The 19,164-nt window shown below is 37.3% G+C and overlaps 1 protein-coding gene across 1 annotated transcript; it reads left to right on the forward strand.

The window, feature by feature from the left end:
- Window positions 1-11,548: 11,548 nt before the first annotated feature.
- On the forward strand, window positions 11,549-14,939 carry LOC126749610 (uncharacterized; the record flags this gene model as incomplete). The annotated part of the gene is made up of 2 exons (XM_050459316.1): window positions 11,549-12,036; window positions 12,187-14,939. A coding segment is annotated over exon 2 (2,512 nt), but the record flags the coding sequence as incomplete, so codon positions are not given.
- Window positions 14,940-19,164: the final 4,225 nt, after the last annotated feature.

The raw sequence follows: 19,164 nt of genomic DNA on the forward strand, positions 1-19,164 counted from the left end.
AATTAAGGCAACTTTTCACATTTAAATTTTTTTACAAGGGCCATTTTTAAATTGGCACGTTGTAAAAGCAGAGCAGAGAGACCAGGAGGCGCAACTTTCGTTCAACAACAACTACATACTACGACTGACCCAATTTCTTTTTCCTTGATCAGTATCAGGTGCGCTGTCGGCTCGGTAATCTATTTTTAGAGTTTAAAGCAATGTTGTTGTGAGTTTTCACAACATACTGCCCGCGTTGGAGCGCTAGCTTCAAAATTTTACTTAAAATTGAGCAAAACAACAGATATATTTATATATGTTACATTACAGATATACATTATTTACACATTAACAACTGTCATCTGCTTCGAGAGGAAGAGGACACAACTTTGTAATTGTCCTAATGAAGAGTCCATCTTGGGTTCCTATCTTGACAACTCTTACTTTGCCATCAGCACCAGGCATCACCTCAACTACTTTTGCTAACGGTCATTTCAAGGGGAGGGGGGTGTATTATCTTCTTTAACTAAGACAATATCATTTGGTTTAAGATTTGAAGAAGGGGTAAACCATTTTAGACGATTTTGAAGCCTGTTCAGATAGTCAGTGGTCCAGCGCTTCCAAAAGATTTGCTAAAATCTGAGCACATCTTTGGAAAAATGATAAGCGAGTCTCAGGAATCTCAGTCAAGTTTCTTTCAGGGTAAGCAGTTAGACTTGTGCCAATAAGAAAATGACCAGGGGTCAAACACTGAATATCTGATGGGAGAGCAGATAGAGAGGGAGGGAATTGAGAATTGCCTCTATTTGTCAGAGAATTGTTGACAATTCCTCAAACGTGAAGTGAGCATTGCCAACAAGTCGATACAAGTGGTATTTGGCACTTTTAACTGCAGATTATCACATGCCTCCCCAGTGAGGGCTACGTGGTGGAATGAATTTCCACTCTATTTGCTTAGTGGAGAGAAAATCAGTTGCAACTTCTGAGTCTTCGCGTTTTTTAAATAAGTCGTATGTAATTATTATGTAATTCCTGGAACCTAGGAAATTTGTAGCATTATCGCTATAAATTATACTAGGGTTACCACGACGAGAGATGAATCTTTTGAGAGTCAACAGAAATGAATCAGTGGATAGGCTCGAAACAAGTTCAATGTGAACAGCCTTTGTGCTCATGCACACGAATATTGCCATATAACCTTTTACAACTGGTGCCTTTCGAAGTCTAGATGACTTAAGAAAGGTCCTCCAAAATCGACACCAACTCTTTCGAAAGGTCGAGAAATGTTTACTCTATCTTTTGGCAAATTTGCTATAATTTGCTGACTGGATTTTGCATGAAAACGGTGGCAAATAATACATTTTCTTATAATGCGTTTAATTTGACGCAAACCATTGAGTGGTCAATATTTCATCCTAAAATTGGACAAAACATTTTGAGGTCCTGCATGACCTAAACGAATGTGTTCCTGTTCAAGTAATAGAATGACAATATGATCATGTGAGGGCAAGAGAATGGGGTGTTTTTGGCGATGAGGAATCTCAGCATTTTCCAAACGTCCACCTACACAGAGAAATCCTTCATGATCAACAAAAGGGTTAAGTGATAATACATTTTTATTAGAGATGACTTTATTTTGAGAGAGTTCAGAGATTTCCTTTTTGAAATAATGAGATTGTAAATTTTTAATTAGAGTAGTAAGGGCATTATCCAGTTCTTCGACACATAAGGATCCAAATATACTGTGTGTCTTGGGGTTGCAATTACTGAGGAATCTAAGAATATATGCAACTGTGCGTTGCAGCCGAGAAAATTTAGAGAATCTTGATGATAAATCAATCCAGAACTGAGTTTTATTGTCAGTCATGCTGACTAAAATCATTTTTCTTTCTTCAGGAGGGTTTGTTAAATTGACCTTAGGGTTATATTGATTTAAATCTAAATTGATATCATGGAGAAAGTTAGGCCTGTGCCACCATAACTTTGAGTTTGCAATATCACGTGGAGGTACACCACGTGATAACAAATCAGCAGGATTATCACGTGACTTGACATGTCGCCGCTGATAATCACTTGTCAATTCCTGTACCCGATTGGCCACAAACACAGACCACCGTGAGGGATGTGACTGAATCCAGTATAAAGCAATCTGCGAATCAGTCCAGAGATTTATTGAGAGGGGGTTTATTTTAGTGTCAAAAATAGAAACAATTCTCTTAGTCAATTTTGACAAAAGGTGCATTGCACACAATTCAAGTCTTGCAAGAGAGATTGTTCTTATTGGGGCAACTCGAGATTTTGATGTAACCAATGTACAAGAGATTGAATACTTAGCCATCATAAATTGTTTTAAGGTAAATGCATGCTGCGTAAGCCTTCATGCTTGCATCAGCAAAAGCATGCATTATAGTGTTTAAAATATTTCTGGTTGTAAATTAACAACGAGGAATTTTAAAATTTTTTAGAAAATCAATATTATGAATAAAATCATTCCATTCACTAAGAAGTGATTGGTCCAAGGTTTCATCCCATGGAATTTCAGAGATCCAAATTTGTTGGATTAAGAGTTTGCCAATAATAATGACAGGGCCAATCAAACCAAGAGGGTCGAACTCTTTTGGTAACCAGGGTTTTATTTAAAATTTTGGGAATAGTGACAGAAAATGTATCACTTTGTGGGTCCCAAGAAAGATCTAACACCTTATTAGAGATAGCCTTATCTCTGATGTCATATTCAGGGGGGAAAATATAATTGCAGTATTTTTTGAGGAAATTAGGGTTATTAGAACACCATTTATCTATTTTAAAACCAGCAGAGCCTAAGAGATCAGTTATTTCATGATAAAGGGATTCCAAATCTTTATAATTATCACAGCCTGATAAAATATCATCCACGTAACATTGTTTTAACAATGCTTCAGAGGCAAGTGGATATCGAGAACTATTTTCCTGAGCAACTTCTTTCAAAACTCTCGTGGCAAGGAATGGAGCACTATTAGTTCCATATGTCACGGTAGAGAGCTCAAAACATTTTAAGGGTTGGGTTGGGTTGTTCAGGGTTAACTTGCACTTGTCTATACATCTTTTGTATATCAGTGGTACAAACATATTTGAATAATCGAAATCTAGAAAGAATGTCATACAGGTCTGTCTGCACTTGAAAACCTTTTAAAGTAATATCATTAAGAGAGTACCCGGAGCTAGTGGGTGCAGATCCATCGAAAACCACACGAAGTTTGGTGGTAACACTATCTGCTCTTAATACACAGTGGTGGGGTGTACAAGTTGAAAAATCTTTTCTTGGCCACGGCAAGTGAGTCACCAAGTTTTTGGGTTTCAGTAGGAGATTTTAGAGGAAGATTGACTTGATATGAACGATTATCAAGATTCTTTGTGGTTTTTGAGAAAATTTCTTCAGCAAGTTCATCGTCTGAAGTGACATGGGTTTGAGAGGATAAGTCTTCTAATTTCCAAAACTTAGTCAGAGTGATATCCAGAACCGCATTGGATATTTCATTTTTTTATTAGAAGAGAGACACTATCGAGTACTGTAGCATGATTTGCTTGAGAAAACGCTTTGCTTGGAGAATGTGGAATGCTGCCCGCGATAATCCAACCCAAGTGAGTATTTTGTAAGTAGGGTAAATGTTTTCCTAACTTAAAACTTCGATCTATCAACAAATCATAATAGACATCTGCACCTATAAGTATGTCCTATTTCAGCAGGAGTGTAAAAATTTGGATCTGCTAACTGCAAGTGATTAGGGATATTTAATTCCTTCCTATCAATAGGAACTTAGGGTAAGTTAGATGTGATTTTTTCTAATATTGCACATGACACCAAAAATCTTTTTTCTGTATTATTATTTGAGTACATAAATATGTCAACCATTTTGTTGACATTGATGAATTATAAAAATACATGTTCATAACCGGTATATTTTAGCTTATTTACAAGCTTGTTAGTAATAAACGAGTTTTGACCGCCTGTGTCTAGGAGTATTTTAGCATTTACAGGAATTTTATTGAAAGAATATAAAGTAACTGCAGCTGTTGCTAACAGCAAATGAGAATTCCTAATTGACACAGTTGATAAAGTTGTTGGCTCAGGAATTTGCCCTTGAGTACCACCTTGAGAGACATTTGTTGATAAATTTTGATTTTGAGGTTGCTGATTATACAGAGATCTATTAGGGGGCACAAACCTACTATTTGTTGTGAAGATTGCCTATCTTGGGCTGAAGGGTTTACAGAGTTTTGTGAGAAATTTCTTCAATTTTTAAAATTATTTACATGTAATAGGGTATGATGTCTGTTGGAGCAAATTGAGCATCCTTGAGAGGGGCAAGTGCTTTCTGCATGTTTTGTTCCTAAACAATTTAGGCACAGCCAGGGAATTTTTAATTTAATTATAAAGAGAGTACCTTACACATAAAGGCAAATTATTTATTAATATAAATAAAAGGTGAGACATTAGGATTTTTATAGTATTTTAAATACCATTTTTTTTTTAATCAGAGCTTGTTATAATGAAAAATACATATAAATTTACGAGAAAATACCAAAAAGTCACTAACCTTGATCCCGAAACAAATACCTGTCCAATCTTGGGTATCCTGCTTGTCACAAGATTTTTTGTGAGCTCAGAGATGCAGGGGTTTCTTGAAGATCTTCGCCAATCCAGGGGTGTTGTTTTTCATAAGAGAACTGGGTTCAAATTATCTCATAGCCGAGGTTCTTCTCCAAAATCCGGCTCGTTTGGACCAAATTTGAAGGGTGAATGTCTTCTGAAGGGAGACACAACAAAACTGAGTTGTATCTAATTATTCGAAGGACCAAATCTATATGATTAAATAATAAAACAACACTTGTACAACATAATATGTACACATTTAATAAACAAATTTTACTCTAAGTTTTCCTTGCCTTAACTGAGCCCTTGTTTTATATATATATGATCTATACACTGATTTCAGTCATTATATACACTGTACAACTTCTTCTTTACATTACTTCTTAAACTTCACTCAACAACAAGGCACTATTGACATAATACTAAAATTATTTATATTATGTCACGTAATATATTATTATAGTTATATTATGCGAATTACAAGGCCGCCATTTTGCTTCCATTCCATAACTTGGGTTAAACGAATTAATACGTTTAAGTATTTAGGGCACAGAGAACTTTATCATCAACAGAGCACAAAACCAATTTATATAAGAAACAGTACAGGGAGACAGAGCTATATCATTAATTAAAGTAACTTTTCACGTTAGGGTACCTTTCGAACACTCTTTTAATATTCATTTCTCTATGATACTACGACTGACCCAATTTCTTTTTCCTCGATCAGTATCAGGTGCGCTGTCGGCTCGGTAATCTATTTTTAGAGTTTAAAGCGGTGTTGTAAGTTTGTTTAAATTTTAGGTTCTTTACAGAAAGGAAATTAGTAAAGTGGTGTTGTTGTGAGTTTTCACAACAGTAATAACATCATCCTGATAAACCATACATTCTTTATAAAACAGGGAAACTACATCGGTCGATTGTGGAAAAACTATAATTAGAAAGTCATCTAAATACTTGGTTCCAGCTTATAAGGTATGATTCGGTCGAGCACTTTCCCCGATGTATGGAATTAAAAATGATCTATTTTTTGTACTAAATTTAATATAATATATTAATTAAATAAAACATGTCAGTAATAAATGTCTTCAACGTCATCCACATTTACAAAATGCCGTCATACCTTACTTAAATTTAAAACTCGACCTGAAGACGTAACACTTGATTTCTTAACAAATTTCCTCTCCAAATCTGAGTCTGACTCAGAAGAACTATTTTCATTTACTAAAATAGTGTGCTCCGGAGAGGACCTATCAGGTGTTAAACATTATTTTTACCAGCATCATTTTTATATAATATTTTACACCACGCCAACTAGAACTGGGTGCTACATACAGGGTGTTTGAAATTCTACCCTCAACATGGGGATCCCGAAATCTATAAGAGATACGAAGATGGGTTAATTAGGGTAAAGTTGAGAATTTTTGCCATCTTCATATCTTATAGATTACGAGGTCCCCATGTTGAGGGTCGAATTTGAAACACCCTGTATACCTCATCTTTCCTATATGAATAATGGTTTTTATTTAATGTTTCGTTATTTAATAAATTTTCTATTTCTACATAAACCTGAACCATTATTCATTCTTACACTTTATACCTTCTATCCCTATATTTGTTTAAGAGCTTGCTAGGGGACCAATTACCATTTGGATGTGATTGTGTTTTGAGAAATCAATCATTATTGAGGAAAATCATAATTTGTCCTTGTTGGTCAATTTTTATAATAAGGGTGATATATGTATATAAAAGAAATAATAAATTCCTTGCTATTAGAGATAGGCCTTGATTTTAAAACTGGCAGATGCCTTGATTAATGAAGTAAACTTTATGCATCAATGAAAAAATTTATAAAATCAATAGTTTTTGAGAAAAATCAAAACTTGTCATTTCATTTAATGATTGGTTAAACAAAGAACCCCGACTTTTTTTGAAGACCATAACTTGCTGATTTTTTAACCGATTTAAATTATTTAAAGTTCTCTGGAGAGAAAATTTTTTATTCCTTGAAAGGACAACTATGTTCTCTTCCAGGCGTTTTTTCTTTGAGCTCAATCGGTCCAGAAATGCCAAAGTCATAAGCAGATTTGTATTCAAGTGTCACTTAAGCAAAGACCAATGTATCCAGGAGACCAGAACGACTACATCTTTCTTGTCTTTTGAGCGATTTTAATTATTTAAAGTTTCTTGGAAAGAACTTTGTCCCCCCTTGAAAGGACAAATATTTTTTCTTCCGGGCATTTTTCATTTGAACTCAATCGGTCTAGAAATGTGAAAGTTACAAATAGTTTTGTATCAGAATCGGTGTGTCCAGGATACAAAAACGGCTATAACTTCTTTGTTTCTTAACCGATTTCCCGTAAAGAAAATTTTTTATTTCCTTGAAAGGACAGATAATATCTCTTCCAGGCGTTTTTTGTTTGAGCTCAATCGGTCCAGAACTGTCAAAGTTACAAACATGTCTGGTGGACACCTTGGTTTTTGCATAGTTGACGTTCGTAAAGTCCAGTTCAGGGATCTATTAGAATCTTTGATCTGTCGGTGTCGCAGATGCCGCACTAAAATAGTCCGTGCGTCTATGTCGTATTATTGTCGCATGATATACATGTTTAAATGGCAAAATTTTATATAGTTAAAAAATGTCCATTTTTAGAAAGAAAATAATTTGTATTACGTGGTGGTTTTAAAGAGATCTTTAAGGATGAGTCTATCACCTTTAATATTTAGGAGGGGGGTCATGTGAGGTTATTATAATTTGACGGGTTTTGCTGGTTTTGCTTTTTACGCGTTTATAAAAGAAAATTTACACGGATATTGCCAAATTGCTAAGGGAAAGTGTGTATTCTAAATACAAAAACAATGAGGTTCTGACCATAGAGATGGTTAAGGACAATAATTTATAAAAGAACAAAAAGTTAAAATAATAAGAGGTTCATAAGGTTTATTAATGTTTGAATGTATAAGAAGCCGAACGTTTAATAACTTGTGGTATGAAGTAATATTTAAAAAAATTTATATTCATTTGTGCTGGTTACTAGGAACATGCCAACCCTATACAGTGCATTTTTTTTATCTCGGGTCATAGGGTTTTACGTGTAATATTTTCAACCCCATGTTAGAACCTGTTCTATTTAATCGATAGGATTGAAACTTGGAACAAGTGAAGTTTAAGTTAACAGACTTTAAAAAATCCCATTATTTTGCAAAAAAAATTGCGCGAAACCTATTTAAAATACGTTTTTCTGAAGAAAAAGTTTGCTTTTTCTGCACCTCGTAACCTTCATTACCTTTACACTTCAAAGCAGGTCCCAATGCTGTACCTTTTTATTACAAAATTTGAGCATAACGATACCGGAAACCTTGTATGTATGATTGTTTTAAAACCGTTGTACCTAAATATGGTGCCACTTTATTTTACAGCAGAAGTACGTCATGAAAATCCGAGGAAAAAACCCCCCAATTTTTAAAAAGCGGTCACATACATTTAATTACGTTCTTTGTACGAGGGGTTGTTTTGAATCATAAAAAATTCCCGGCAGGCCATAAAGGAACTCATTAGGACCTCCACCACGTTATAAAACTAAAGAAAAATTTAAGCCACATTCAATTAGAGGCCGTTTCTTATAAATTAAAAATGCGTGTTAATGGCACTGCACCATAGGGCGGGCCATCCCTAAAAAAGGGTCTCGCTTATAGATCCGAACGAGGGCCCCGACTTTTTTCGCTTGGGTAAATATCTCCGAAGGTCCGACAAACCTCCTGATAATTTTATTATTTTAATGTTCGGGTATTTGGAAAGGGCGCTAAATATTTACTACATGAAAGTTCATTCTTGGTAATTAAATAGCTGAAGACATTTCAGACCAATTGAAAGAATGAACGTTCTCGTTTTAGTACTGCTTCTATGAATAAACGTAAAAAAAGTGACCATAAAGTTGGCGCAGTCGGCTTTTACGACTTTCGTGACGTATTTAAAAAAATAAATTACGGTTCCGTTTTACGATTTATCGGAAGGTGAATTGTCAAGCAAAATGGACTAGCAATTTCACTCAGAACATCAACCTAACCTACCCAAACGTATCTCTCAAAAGTTCATATCATTGAGGATTTTTCAAGTTTAAGACGGTCAGTATGAAAAGGGATAATGAATTCTTTTACTTTTACCGGTAAGAAGTAAGAAAAATAGAAGAAGCACAAGTCCTGACGCATGTAGATTAAATCAGAGTAGCCTAAAGGCATTTTCCAGTGAATTGGGAATACCGAAAACTCTGGAAAGGTGGGTGGATGATACATTTTGAAATAAATCTCTAGGGAAGGCGAATGATTTATATTGTCCAAGGCGACCTTAGTAGAACATGGGGCCTTCTCTTAATGGTAATTGGTTTAATTAAATCCTGTGTACTATTTTTTAGTGAAAAATAATTTAATCTTTAATTATTCCCTTTAAAATAAACGCGTTGCTAGCATAACAACGAAAATTCACCTGAACGGAACAAACAGCTATATTAACGAAACAGGCAATACGTTCTGTCGATCAAAAAGGGGTGAAACTTCAACGGCACATGTCTCTACCCTCCTCGTGATTAATGATGTCGTGACAAGACAATCACATCGGGGCCCATGTATGCAAAGTGATGATTTTTTAATGAATCCGGTACCGGGGTACATCAGAAAAAGTCAAGTCGTTTGTCAAAAAAACGAAATTGGGTGTAGCAGTTGCAGTTATATTAAATTTTTAATGCCTCCGTTCACTCCCTTTTTTATAAACTGTGATAAATTATTGTGTTTTCTTTTTTTTGCGTATTGTAGGCTTACAAGCCAGTCGGTAACGTAGTTACCTTAAATGAGGTGTCATGAGTATAATTCATTATGGTTTGGTTTTCATTAAATATTAATCGGATCTACCGTTTGGTTTAATATTTTTATCAATAGTGTCTAGTTTTTAAGTAGTTCATCTTGTTCGAGAGCCCCATTTTGGCCTCAATTTAGGTTATATTATTGTAGTTTTAATTTTCTAGAATTTGTATACTTGCTTGCTTTGACCGTCAGTATTCTCCTAAAATTATTGGTGTCTTTCGGCAAAAACAATGAAGATAATTCTTAATATTTCGAAACTGTTTCATCGGGCCTTAAAAAGGACGCGCTTCATGACATTTTACTCAGTTTTAATTGTTTAGTCAGTTTTTACACCTTGGAAACAATTGAGGCTATGAGTGCAATATCGGACTAACCCACAAAAATTCAAAATCGACTTTATTGTAGAACAATGTTCTACGACTTTATTGTAGAACAATGTTCTACAATAAAGTCGATTTTGAATTTTTGTGGGTTAGTCCGATATTGCACTCATAGCCTCAATTAAACGACAGTCAAGGCGAGTTAGGTTAGTGTTTTTGACGTTGACAATAAAAATGTGTTCCCGAATTTTGTTACAATATAAATCAGGATCTGAATTTATTTTCTAACTGAAAATCGACACCGCACAAGGATTCTCCTATATATTCCAGGCTCATCCCGTTGACGTACATACGTGACGTCGCCCGTAATCCACTAAAAGATCCGCTAATTCGGCTATTTTGTCCAGTACGTGATTTCTTTCATTAAAAACCCTCTTCATAGCTGCCGGCGACGAGAGTCCGAATGCCGCACCACGAATCTCAATTAATATTCGGAATCCGCCTAAATTTAAATGTCCACTTTAGCGTCGGGAGAAAAATTCATACAGGGACGTAATTAATTTTTCCGGAAGGACAATGCGTCGCTGAAAGGTGTGCGAAGGGTTTTTTTATTTTTTTAGGACATCCGTTTGTTTATTAAAAAAATAAATACAGAGGACGCTGGACCTGGGGGATAACGTTAATTAAAGGTGAGAGTGCCTTAAGTTAATGCAATAACCTTAATTTCAATTATTCATTAAAGCAAAATAAAACCTCATATTTTTTGATTACAGCTGGTCGAAATCACACAGTATTTTAATAATCAAGCTTGAAATATGAAAAAAAACATAATGTAGGTAGCGTTTTTCCAATTGGTTGAGTGTGAATTAAAACAATCAAAAATACTTAACTTAACTTATATACACACTTACACCACGAAACACGTTTACTTACGACTACTAGAAATATTTATTTTCACCGCATTTATGTCTGATTTAAATCTCGCGCCAATATTTCGAACTTCACTGAACTGACCACTAGGCAGCTAGAGTTATTGACCAAGAGGTACTTTTTTACGTAAAAAGCTTTAAATTTTTAAAATTTAAAGAAAAAAAAACCAAAACTTTGCAAACAATTTTTTTTAAGTATTTTTTTAGGCTCACCCCCTAAATGATACGCAACTGACTAAATAATGAAAATTATGAAATGACAACTAAATTCAGCATATCAAAATTAGGAGAATACCAAAATTTAAAATTTTTATATTTACCCGTTTCGAAAATAAGTGGAAAAAACCAACTTCAGGTGCCCCCTTTAAAAGGGGCGTAGCTCCCTTGGGGGGCGTTTGCCGATATACAGGGTGATTCAAAAGTAAGCGGCATCCTTTCAGGGGCGTAATCCTTGTATGAAAATAAGGCAAAAAGTTCATATTAATATGGGTCCGAAATTGCTTCCTAAGGGAGCTACGCCCCGTTGAATAGGACCCCTTGAAGACAATTTTTTCTCTATAACTTTAAAACCCTTTAGAATTAAATTTTGAAAATTGGTGTACTGCATAAACATTATTTTGTGAATAAGATTCTAAATGGGTCATTCTCATTTAACTTTGATATTTGATGTCTTCAAGACTTTTTTCTTCAGGTTTTGTTTGTTAGTGTCGATTAGATGTTTTAAAATAAAAACTAAACACGGATTAATCACATGTTTAGGAAATAATATATCTTGATTTTATCAATGTAATTTTATTTCATTTTAAAGTCACAAAATGTCAAGGTTCGTCACGGTCTCTTTCTTAGTTGCTTTCATACTATCATGATTTTTCGTTAAGGAATTGTTTTTTACTTAGGCTTTACTTAGATAACTAAAAAATATTGATTTAATTTTTAACTTTTCGCCTATAGGAAACACGTCTTTGCTTTTCGTATTTATTAAATTCTTTCAAAGTATTGTCTCTAAAAAATATGTCAGGTTCGTCACTACTATTAAGAAAGCGTAAAATTCTTATATGGACCAATTTACTATTTCCAGTTAACCACCTGCTTGCTAAATGAAACCATAGTGTTGAAACCCACAAAATGTTAAACTTAAATACTTTTTGTAAGCCAGCAACAGCGTATTTACAGACTAGAAAGTCATGCGTTGCGGGTGGCCTATAAGTAATTTGTAAGTAATAGGTTAAGTACACGTGTGAATATTGCGGCAGGTAGTAGCAAGGTTAAGTTTATGTTTTTCTGTAAATTCTTTTCGGCGTCTTTTTATGGTAAAATAAAAGTTTTTTTCTCTGCGTTAATTCAGTGGAGTTTCATTTCTGAACGGGTAGTTTGTAGTGAACCCACATTTTTATGGCGGCAGGTAGTAGCAAGGTTAAGTTTATGTTTTTCTGTAAATTCTTTTCGGCGTCTTTTTATGGTAAAATAAAAGTTTTTTTCTCTGCGTTAATTCAGTGGAGTTTCATTTCTGAACGGGTAGTTTGTAGTGAACCCACATTTTTATGGCGACCGTGACAGGACGCAGAGGAAAATAGTAGTGAAACGCCGGTAAAGTGTGAAAACCTAAGTTGTCTTTTGTCGCCGTTTGTATTCGAATTACGCCTCAGTTTTTGTGCTGTTTCGGTTTTGAGGCCGGTTTGACCGAATTCGTGTATTAAAAAAGCGAAAAGACAATGTCGGGACTCGATAATAAGAAAAAAGTTCGTGCCGTAGTCCGTGGCTCCTTTACAAAATACGCTAATGAGCTCGATAGTCTTTTGACACAACCTGGAACTGATCCACAAGCAATAGAGGTATGTCGCGACATTCTGAAGGACAGGTTTAACGAATTAAAGGCTGTTAGTTCCGAGTGCTTTTATCTACTGTTAGATGAAAATACAAGTGAGGCAGACCTGACCGCAGACAGGGATTGTTGTGATGGTTATGAAAGGAGGTTCAAGGAACTGAGCATAAAAAGTGCCAAAAGGGTGTCAGCAGTACCTAGAGACGAAGAGGAGGTTCCAGACAGGAGCGAACATGACTATGACATACGTTATTTGGGTAAGAGAAAGTTTAAATTACCTACCATACAGTTTAAACAGTTTGACGGTAACATTAGGGATTGGCTTTCTTTCTGGACCCAATTTAAAAAGGTTGATGAGGATCCAGACATAGATGCAGCAGATAAAGTCGAATATCTAATACAAGCTACTGTGCCTAATAGCCGAGCCCGAAACCTCGTTAACAGTTTTCCTGCCACTGGGGAAAATTATTCTAAAATTGTCGATAGCCTTAAGTCACGTTTTGGTAGGGAAGATATTCAGGTAGAGGTTTATGTTAGAGAACTGTTAAAACTTGTACTGAATAATGCCGTCTCCAAAGCCAAGCCTGATGTGTCAACTCTGTACGACAGTATTGAAACCCAGCTGCGAGCTCTGGAAACCCTGGGCATAACGCCAGATAAGTATTCTTCTATGCTTTACCCTTTAATTGAGTCCTGTTTGCCTGAGGACTTGTTGAGAGTGTGGCAAAGAACTTCAGGTATCCTGTGTGCAGAAATCTCCAATGAAGAGGAGCCGGAGGAAAGTGAGTCTGTGTCTGGAGCGTCCTGTATTAATTCTCTGGAAAATAGATTAAAGGCCTTGCTTAAGTTTCTTAGAAATGAGGTGGATAATGAGCAGAGGATTTCCATGGCATCGGAGGGATTTGGTCTGCACAAGCCAAGGGGCCTCACATCAAGAGAAGGGGAAGGAAAACCAGGGAGTTCTGATTCTCGTGGTGTGTTGCCTACAGCTGCTAATCTTGTCAACCAGGAGCAGAGTTTAGAACTACGACATGGCAATCGAGCTACGTGTATCTTTTGTGAGAGGCATCATGACAGTCCGAGTTGCTTCAAGGCGCAGAGTTTTTCCTTAGAAAAAAGAAGGGAGATTTTGTCTGCAAAAAGGGCATGCTACAGGTGCTTAAAAGTTGGTCATCAGTCTCGCAGGTGTCATGCTCTTCTTAAATGTGTGATTTGTGGTAAATCCCATGTAGTTTTGATGTGTCCCGAATCAGGAACCCATAGATCAGCTAAACCAGGTGAAAATAGCACTCCAAGAGAAAATAACAATCCTGCTGAAATGCAGCTTTCCTGCACCAGTGACTCCAAAAGACAGCATGTGTTTTTGCAGACCCTAAGGGTGAAAATCAAGGGCGAAAATTGCATGAAGGAAGTAAGAGCTCTCATTGATACCGGATCACAGCGCTCATACATTTTGAAATCTACAGTGCAGACGTTGCAGCTTGTGGCCAAGTCGAGGGAAAATATCATGCACTGCTTATTTGGAGGTGTTTTGTCAGAGCAGTCCCACAGTGTTTATGAGATTCATTTGTCGCAGGACAATGGTTTTAAGTGTAGGTTTGATGTGTTAGACCAGCCTAAGATTTGCAGTGAAATTCCCAGTGTTTTTTCCGGAGTGTGGATGGATGAGCTGCAAAACCTAAATATTGAAGTTAGTGATGTGGGACAGTCAGCGACTATTGAGTTGTTAATCGGTTCTGATGTAGCCGGAAAGTTATATACAGGTCGCACACAAAGACTCAGCTGTGGGCTGACAGCCATGGAAACTTTGCTAGGCTGGACGATTATGGGTAAAGTGCCAATAGAGCCTGGTGAAGAAAATGTATCCCACAGCTTTTTAAATTGTATGGTGATGGATTCCTGTATAAGTAATCTATGGGAGCTGGACGTACTAGGAATCACTGACCCCGTGGCTAATAAAAGTAAGCTGGATTTGGAAAAGGCGGCTTTAGAATTTTTTGACCAGACGGTTCAAGTAAATGAAGAAGGGAGGTATGAAGTGAGGCTTCCATGGCTGGATGGACACCCCCCACTACCGACCAACCATTCCATAGGAAAGAAGAGACTTGGAACAACTCTTAAGAAATTGAAGTCAGAAAATGTATATGAGTCATATGTTACCATTTTCCAGGAATGGCTTCAAGAAGGTGTTATAGAGCTTGTGCCTGACAGTGATGACAACTTGGGCCATTATCTGCCACACCGGCCAGTAATAAAATCGAGTTCCAACTGCACAACCAAAATAAGGCCAGTTTTTGACGCCAGTGCAAAAGTAAAAGGAAAAGTTTCATTAAACCAGTGTCTGGAAAAAGGTCCTAACCTTATCGAGCTGATTCCAGAGATTTTAACACGATTCAGGCGAAGTAAGATTGGAGTGACCTCAGACGTCAAAAAAGCTTTTCTACAGATAAGTGTACACCCTACAGACCGAGATTTTTTAAAGTTTATTTGGGTTGATTCTCGGGAAAAGGAAATAGTGTACCGGCACAGGCGTGTTGTTTTTGGTGTGACAAGTAGCCCATTTTTACTTGCAGCAACAATCAACCATCATCTTTCTTTGGAAATAAAAAAGTGTGATGAAGGTACTTCTGTTTTTGACAGTTCCATACTCACAACTTTAGCTAAGTGCTTCTATGTGGACAATTGTGTGAACAGCGTACCGGATTTTGAAACTTTGCAGAATTTTATAAGTCAGTCCACTAAGATTTTGGCACAGGCAAAGTTTGAACTAAGAGGGTGGGAGTTCTCTAATGCTACACAAGTTGTAGGTGATGGTGTTTCCATTGAAGCCACACCTCTCCTAGGTCTTGTCTGGAATACACACACTGATACTTTGGGTATAAATAAAGAATGTCTTAGAGATTTGGAGTCGCTTTTGGATAAACCTGTTACCAAGAGGATCATGTTGTCATTAGCTCAAAAAGTGTTCGATCCCATAGGATTTACATCCCCGACTACGTTGATTCCAAAATTGTTACTCCAGAACACTTGGAAAGAAAAATTGTCATGGGATGCAGAAGTTGATTCCGATATTGAGAAGTTGTTTCGAGATTGGACTAAAGACTTACCCATTCTGTTCAATATACAGGTTCCCCGTTGGATAAATGGGACGGGTAATGAAAAGGAAATGAGCCTACACACGTTCTGCGACGCAAGTAAGAGTGCCTATGCCGCTGCCGTATTTATAAGGTGTGTTTATCAAGACAAGGTTTATCTTACTCTTTTGGCTGCTAAAAGTCGAGTTGCTCCATTGAAAATTGTAACCATACCTCGAATGGAGTTGTTGGGAGCAGTCATTGGCACTAGATTGTGCAATTCTATAAAAGAAGCTCTTGAACTTGATATAGAATGTTTTTTCTGGACTGATTCGACAACAGTGTTGTCATGGATCAGAAGAGATGAGGAGTGGGGCACGTTTGTAGGCAATAGAGTGACTGAGATCAGGAAAACCACCGCAATAGACAGCTGGCACCACGTTCCTGGTTCTCAAAATCCTGCAGATCTCCCCTCAAGAGGATGTTCACCTCGACAGCTATATGAGTCGAGATGGTGGGAGGGTCCCAATTGGCTGCGTGAAAATCATGATTTGTGGCCCCATGAAACTGGCACATACAATGAGACAGAAATATTTTCTGAAAAGAAAAAATGTGTGGTAGCTAGCTTGGTGAATTCCGAAGCAGCTAAGGCTTCAGAGGAATGGCATTTATCCTATTTCTCAAGCTATATCAAAACTGTTCGGATGATAGCTTGGATATTGAGGTTTACACACAATGTTCGACAGGGAGATAAGCGTGTTGGTGAGCTGTCAGCTGAAGAGATGGATCGGGCAGAAATTGTTGTCTTAAAAGTTGTGCAACAGGAGTGTTTTTTGAAGAATGATCAGAGACTGAAGACATTGGACATATACCAAGATGATTCTGGCCTTATACGCTTGAGATCACGTGTTGCTAATCGGGAAGACACTGTATACTTTCGCAGGCCAATAGTGTTACCTTCACGCCATGTTGTGACTGAAAGACTCATTTTTGATACCCACAGGAGGTCTTGTCACGTTGGCGCTCAGGGCTTGTTGAGTTTGTTGAGGGAAAAATATTGGATATTGGGTGGAAGGAGACATATTAGAAGTGTTATTTCAAAATGTGTAATATGTCGGCGGCACACACTCAAGGGTATTCAAGTCCAGACTCCACCTCTTCCTGCAGATCGAGTTAATGATGCATCAGCTTTCCAGATCACTGGTGTAGATTTCGCTGGCCCTCTGCATCTTAGGACAGGGGAGAAGGTTTGGATATGTATTTTCACGTGCGCTATTTATAGAGCGGTACATTTGGAAATAGCTACTTCACTATCCACCGAGTGCTTTATGAAAGTTTTAAGAAGATTTGTCGCTCGAAGAGGAAGGCCAAAGGTTGTATATAGCGACAATGGTACCAACTTTGTTGGGACAGAAAATCTATTTAAACGGCTAGAGTGGAGTGAGGTGGAACGATTTGCAGCTGTGGAGCGGATAACGTGGCGCTTCAACCCGCCAACCGCAGCCTGGTGGGGCGGGTTTTGGGAGCGGCTTATAGGAATTCTAAAGGGACTGTTGCGAAAAGTTCTTGGACGTGCGGCGCTTACTTATGAGGACTTACTTACGGTAATATGTGACTGTGAACAAATAATAAACTCTCGACCTTTGCCATATATATCCGAAGACGCGAACGACTTGGTACCTCTTACTCCTGTGATGTTTACACGCGACTTGTCAGAAGATATGTTACCTGAGTGCGAAATTGTAGATCGATCTTCATTGTGTCGAAAAGTAAAGCGAATACAAAAACTTCGGGAAGATTTACGGGCAAGATTTCGTAATGAGTACCTTGGACATCTTCGAAACATCTCTTGTGTTAAGTCTCCTAGGCAAGTTAAAATTGGGGATGTTGTACTCGTCGGTAATGACCATGGCAAAAGAATTGACTGGCCACTTGGTCGAATTACCGAGCTTTTACCCGGTAAGGATGGTGTTGTGCGTTTAGTGCGCGTTTCTACGGTAAATGGAGCGATGCTGCGTCCTGTGCAAAGGGTCTATGCTTTAGAAGAGGCCGGAGTACCCGTTGATGCTGGCATTGGCTACTCAGAAGTTCAAGCGGTTCCATCGGAGGCTGTTAAGAGTGTTAAGAAGCCATCCGCGATCGGGAGTGTAAATAGCAGAGCACCCGCTTCGAGTAACAGTGATTCCTCTGATGAGGAAGTGAGTGATGATGTGCCTTTCTCGGAAAATGGGAATGACCAGATCAAGTGTGCCACCGCTAAAGTCACGCGTAGTGGGAGGGCAATAAAGTTACCTGTCCGATATAATGACTAACTTAGGGACTGGTAAGAACATTTTGTTTTAGTTTTTTATGCGAGAAACTTGTGTTTAGTTTCTCGGGTGGGAGAATGTTGAAACCCACAAAATGTTAAACTTAAATACTTTTTGTAAGCCAGCAACAGCGTATTTACAGACTAGAAAGTCATGCGTTGCGGGTGGCCTATAAGTAATTTGTAAGTAATAGGTTAAGTACACGTGTGAATATTGCGGCAGGTAGTAGCAAGGTTAAGTTTATGTTTTTCTGTAAATTCTTTTCGGCGTCTTTTTATGGTAAAATAAAAGTTTTTTTCTCTGCGTTAATTCAGTGGAGTTTCATTTCTGAACGGGTAGTTTGTAGTGAACCCACACATAGTGTCGCTACGCAGTGTAGAGAAAGTGTTTTTTTAGTTAAATACTGTGTTTAAAAAAGTGTTTTCTTGTGACTTTAAGGTGAGTATGTTTATTGCTTGTCAGTTACGTCACGCAAGTAACTTTAAATTTCTTTATATTTTCTTAAAACTAATTATTGTATTTTGTTAACCAAATCAAACTAAAAGTTAGGTTATGTTTACAATAAAATACCGGTCGCCGGTCATAGTCAAATAGTCTTATTTTTAATAAAATGTCAGGTTCGTCACGGTCAGCTGCGTTACTATTCTTTCGTAACGCAGCTGACAAGTTCGTGACGAACCTGACGTTAAAAGTAGTAAAGTAGACATTATTTTCAGCAATGCCGTTAACACCGGCTGAACGTGCAAGGCGTTATAGAGAAAAACTGAAAGAAAACCCCGAAAAAAGACAAGAATATTTGGAAAAAAGCCGAAAGAGGGCAAAGAAGTCCAAAAAGTCTATAGAAGAACTTTCCGATAGGGAGCAGCGTTACCAAAGAAAAAAATGGAGATTGTACCAACAGAAAAGTCGGCAGATAAAAAAACATGAACGTGAACAGGACCAATTTCTTCAGCAAAATACTCCACCGGGAAGTCCGATACCCCTGCCCGATCATATTCCTATGGAAGATGTTGGAATAGTAAATGAACCTCCAAGAAATCAATCTTACTTAGAGGCTAACAGGTCTTCCGGAAGAAAGAGACTTCGCAAGGACAGAACTGCTGCATACAGGAAAATCAAGCGTTTGGAAAAGGACTTGGAAAAAACAAAGCAGTCTTTACGGAAGTATAAGAAACGTTGCCAGCGATACCAGAAAAAGAATGTTGTGGCAGGGAGTCAGAAAAGTGAAACAGCTAGTCCTTACA

Source organism: Anthonomus grandis, unplaced genomic scaffold (assembly GCF_022605725.1).
Source record: "Anthonomus grandis grandis unplaced genomic scaffold, icAntGran1.3 ctg00000375.1, whole genome shotgun sequence".
Lineage (NCBI taxonomy): Eukaryota > Metazoa > Arthropoda > Insecta > Coleoptera > Curculionidae > Anthonomus > Anthonomus grandis.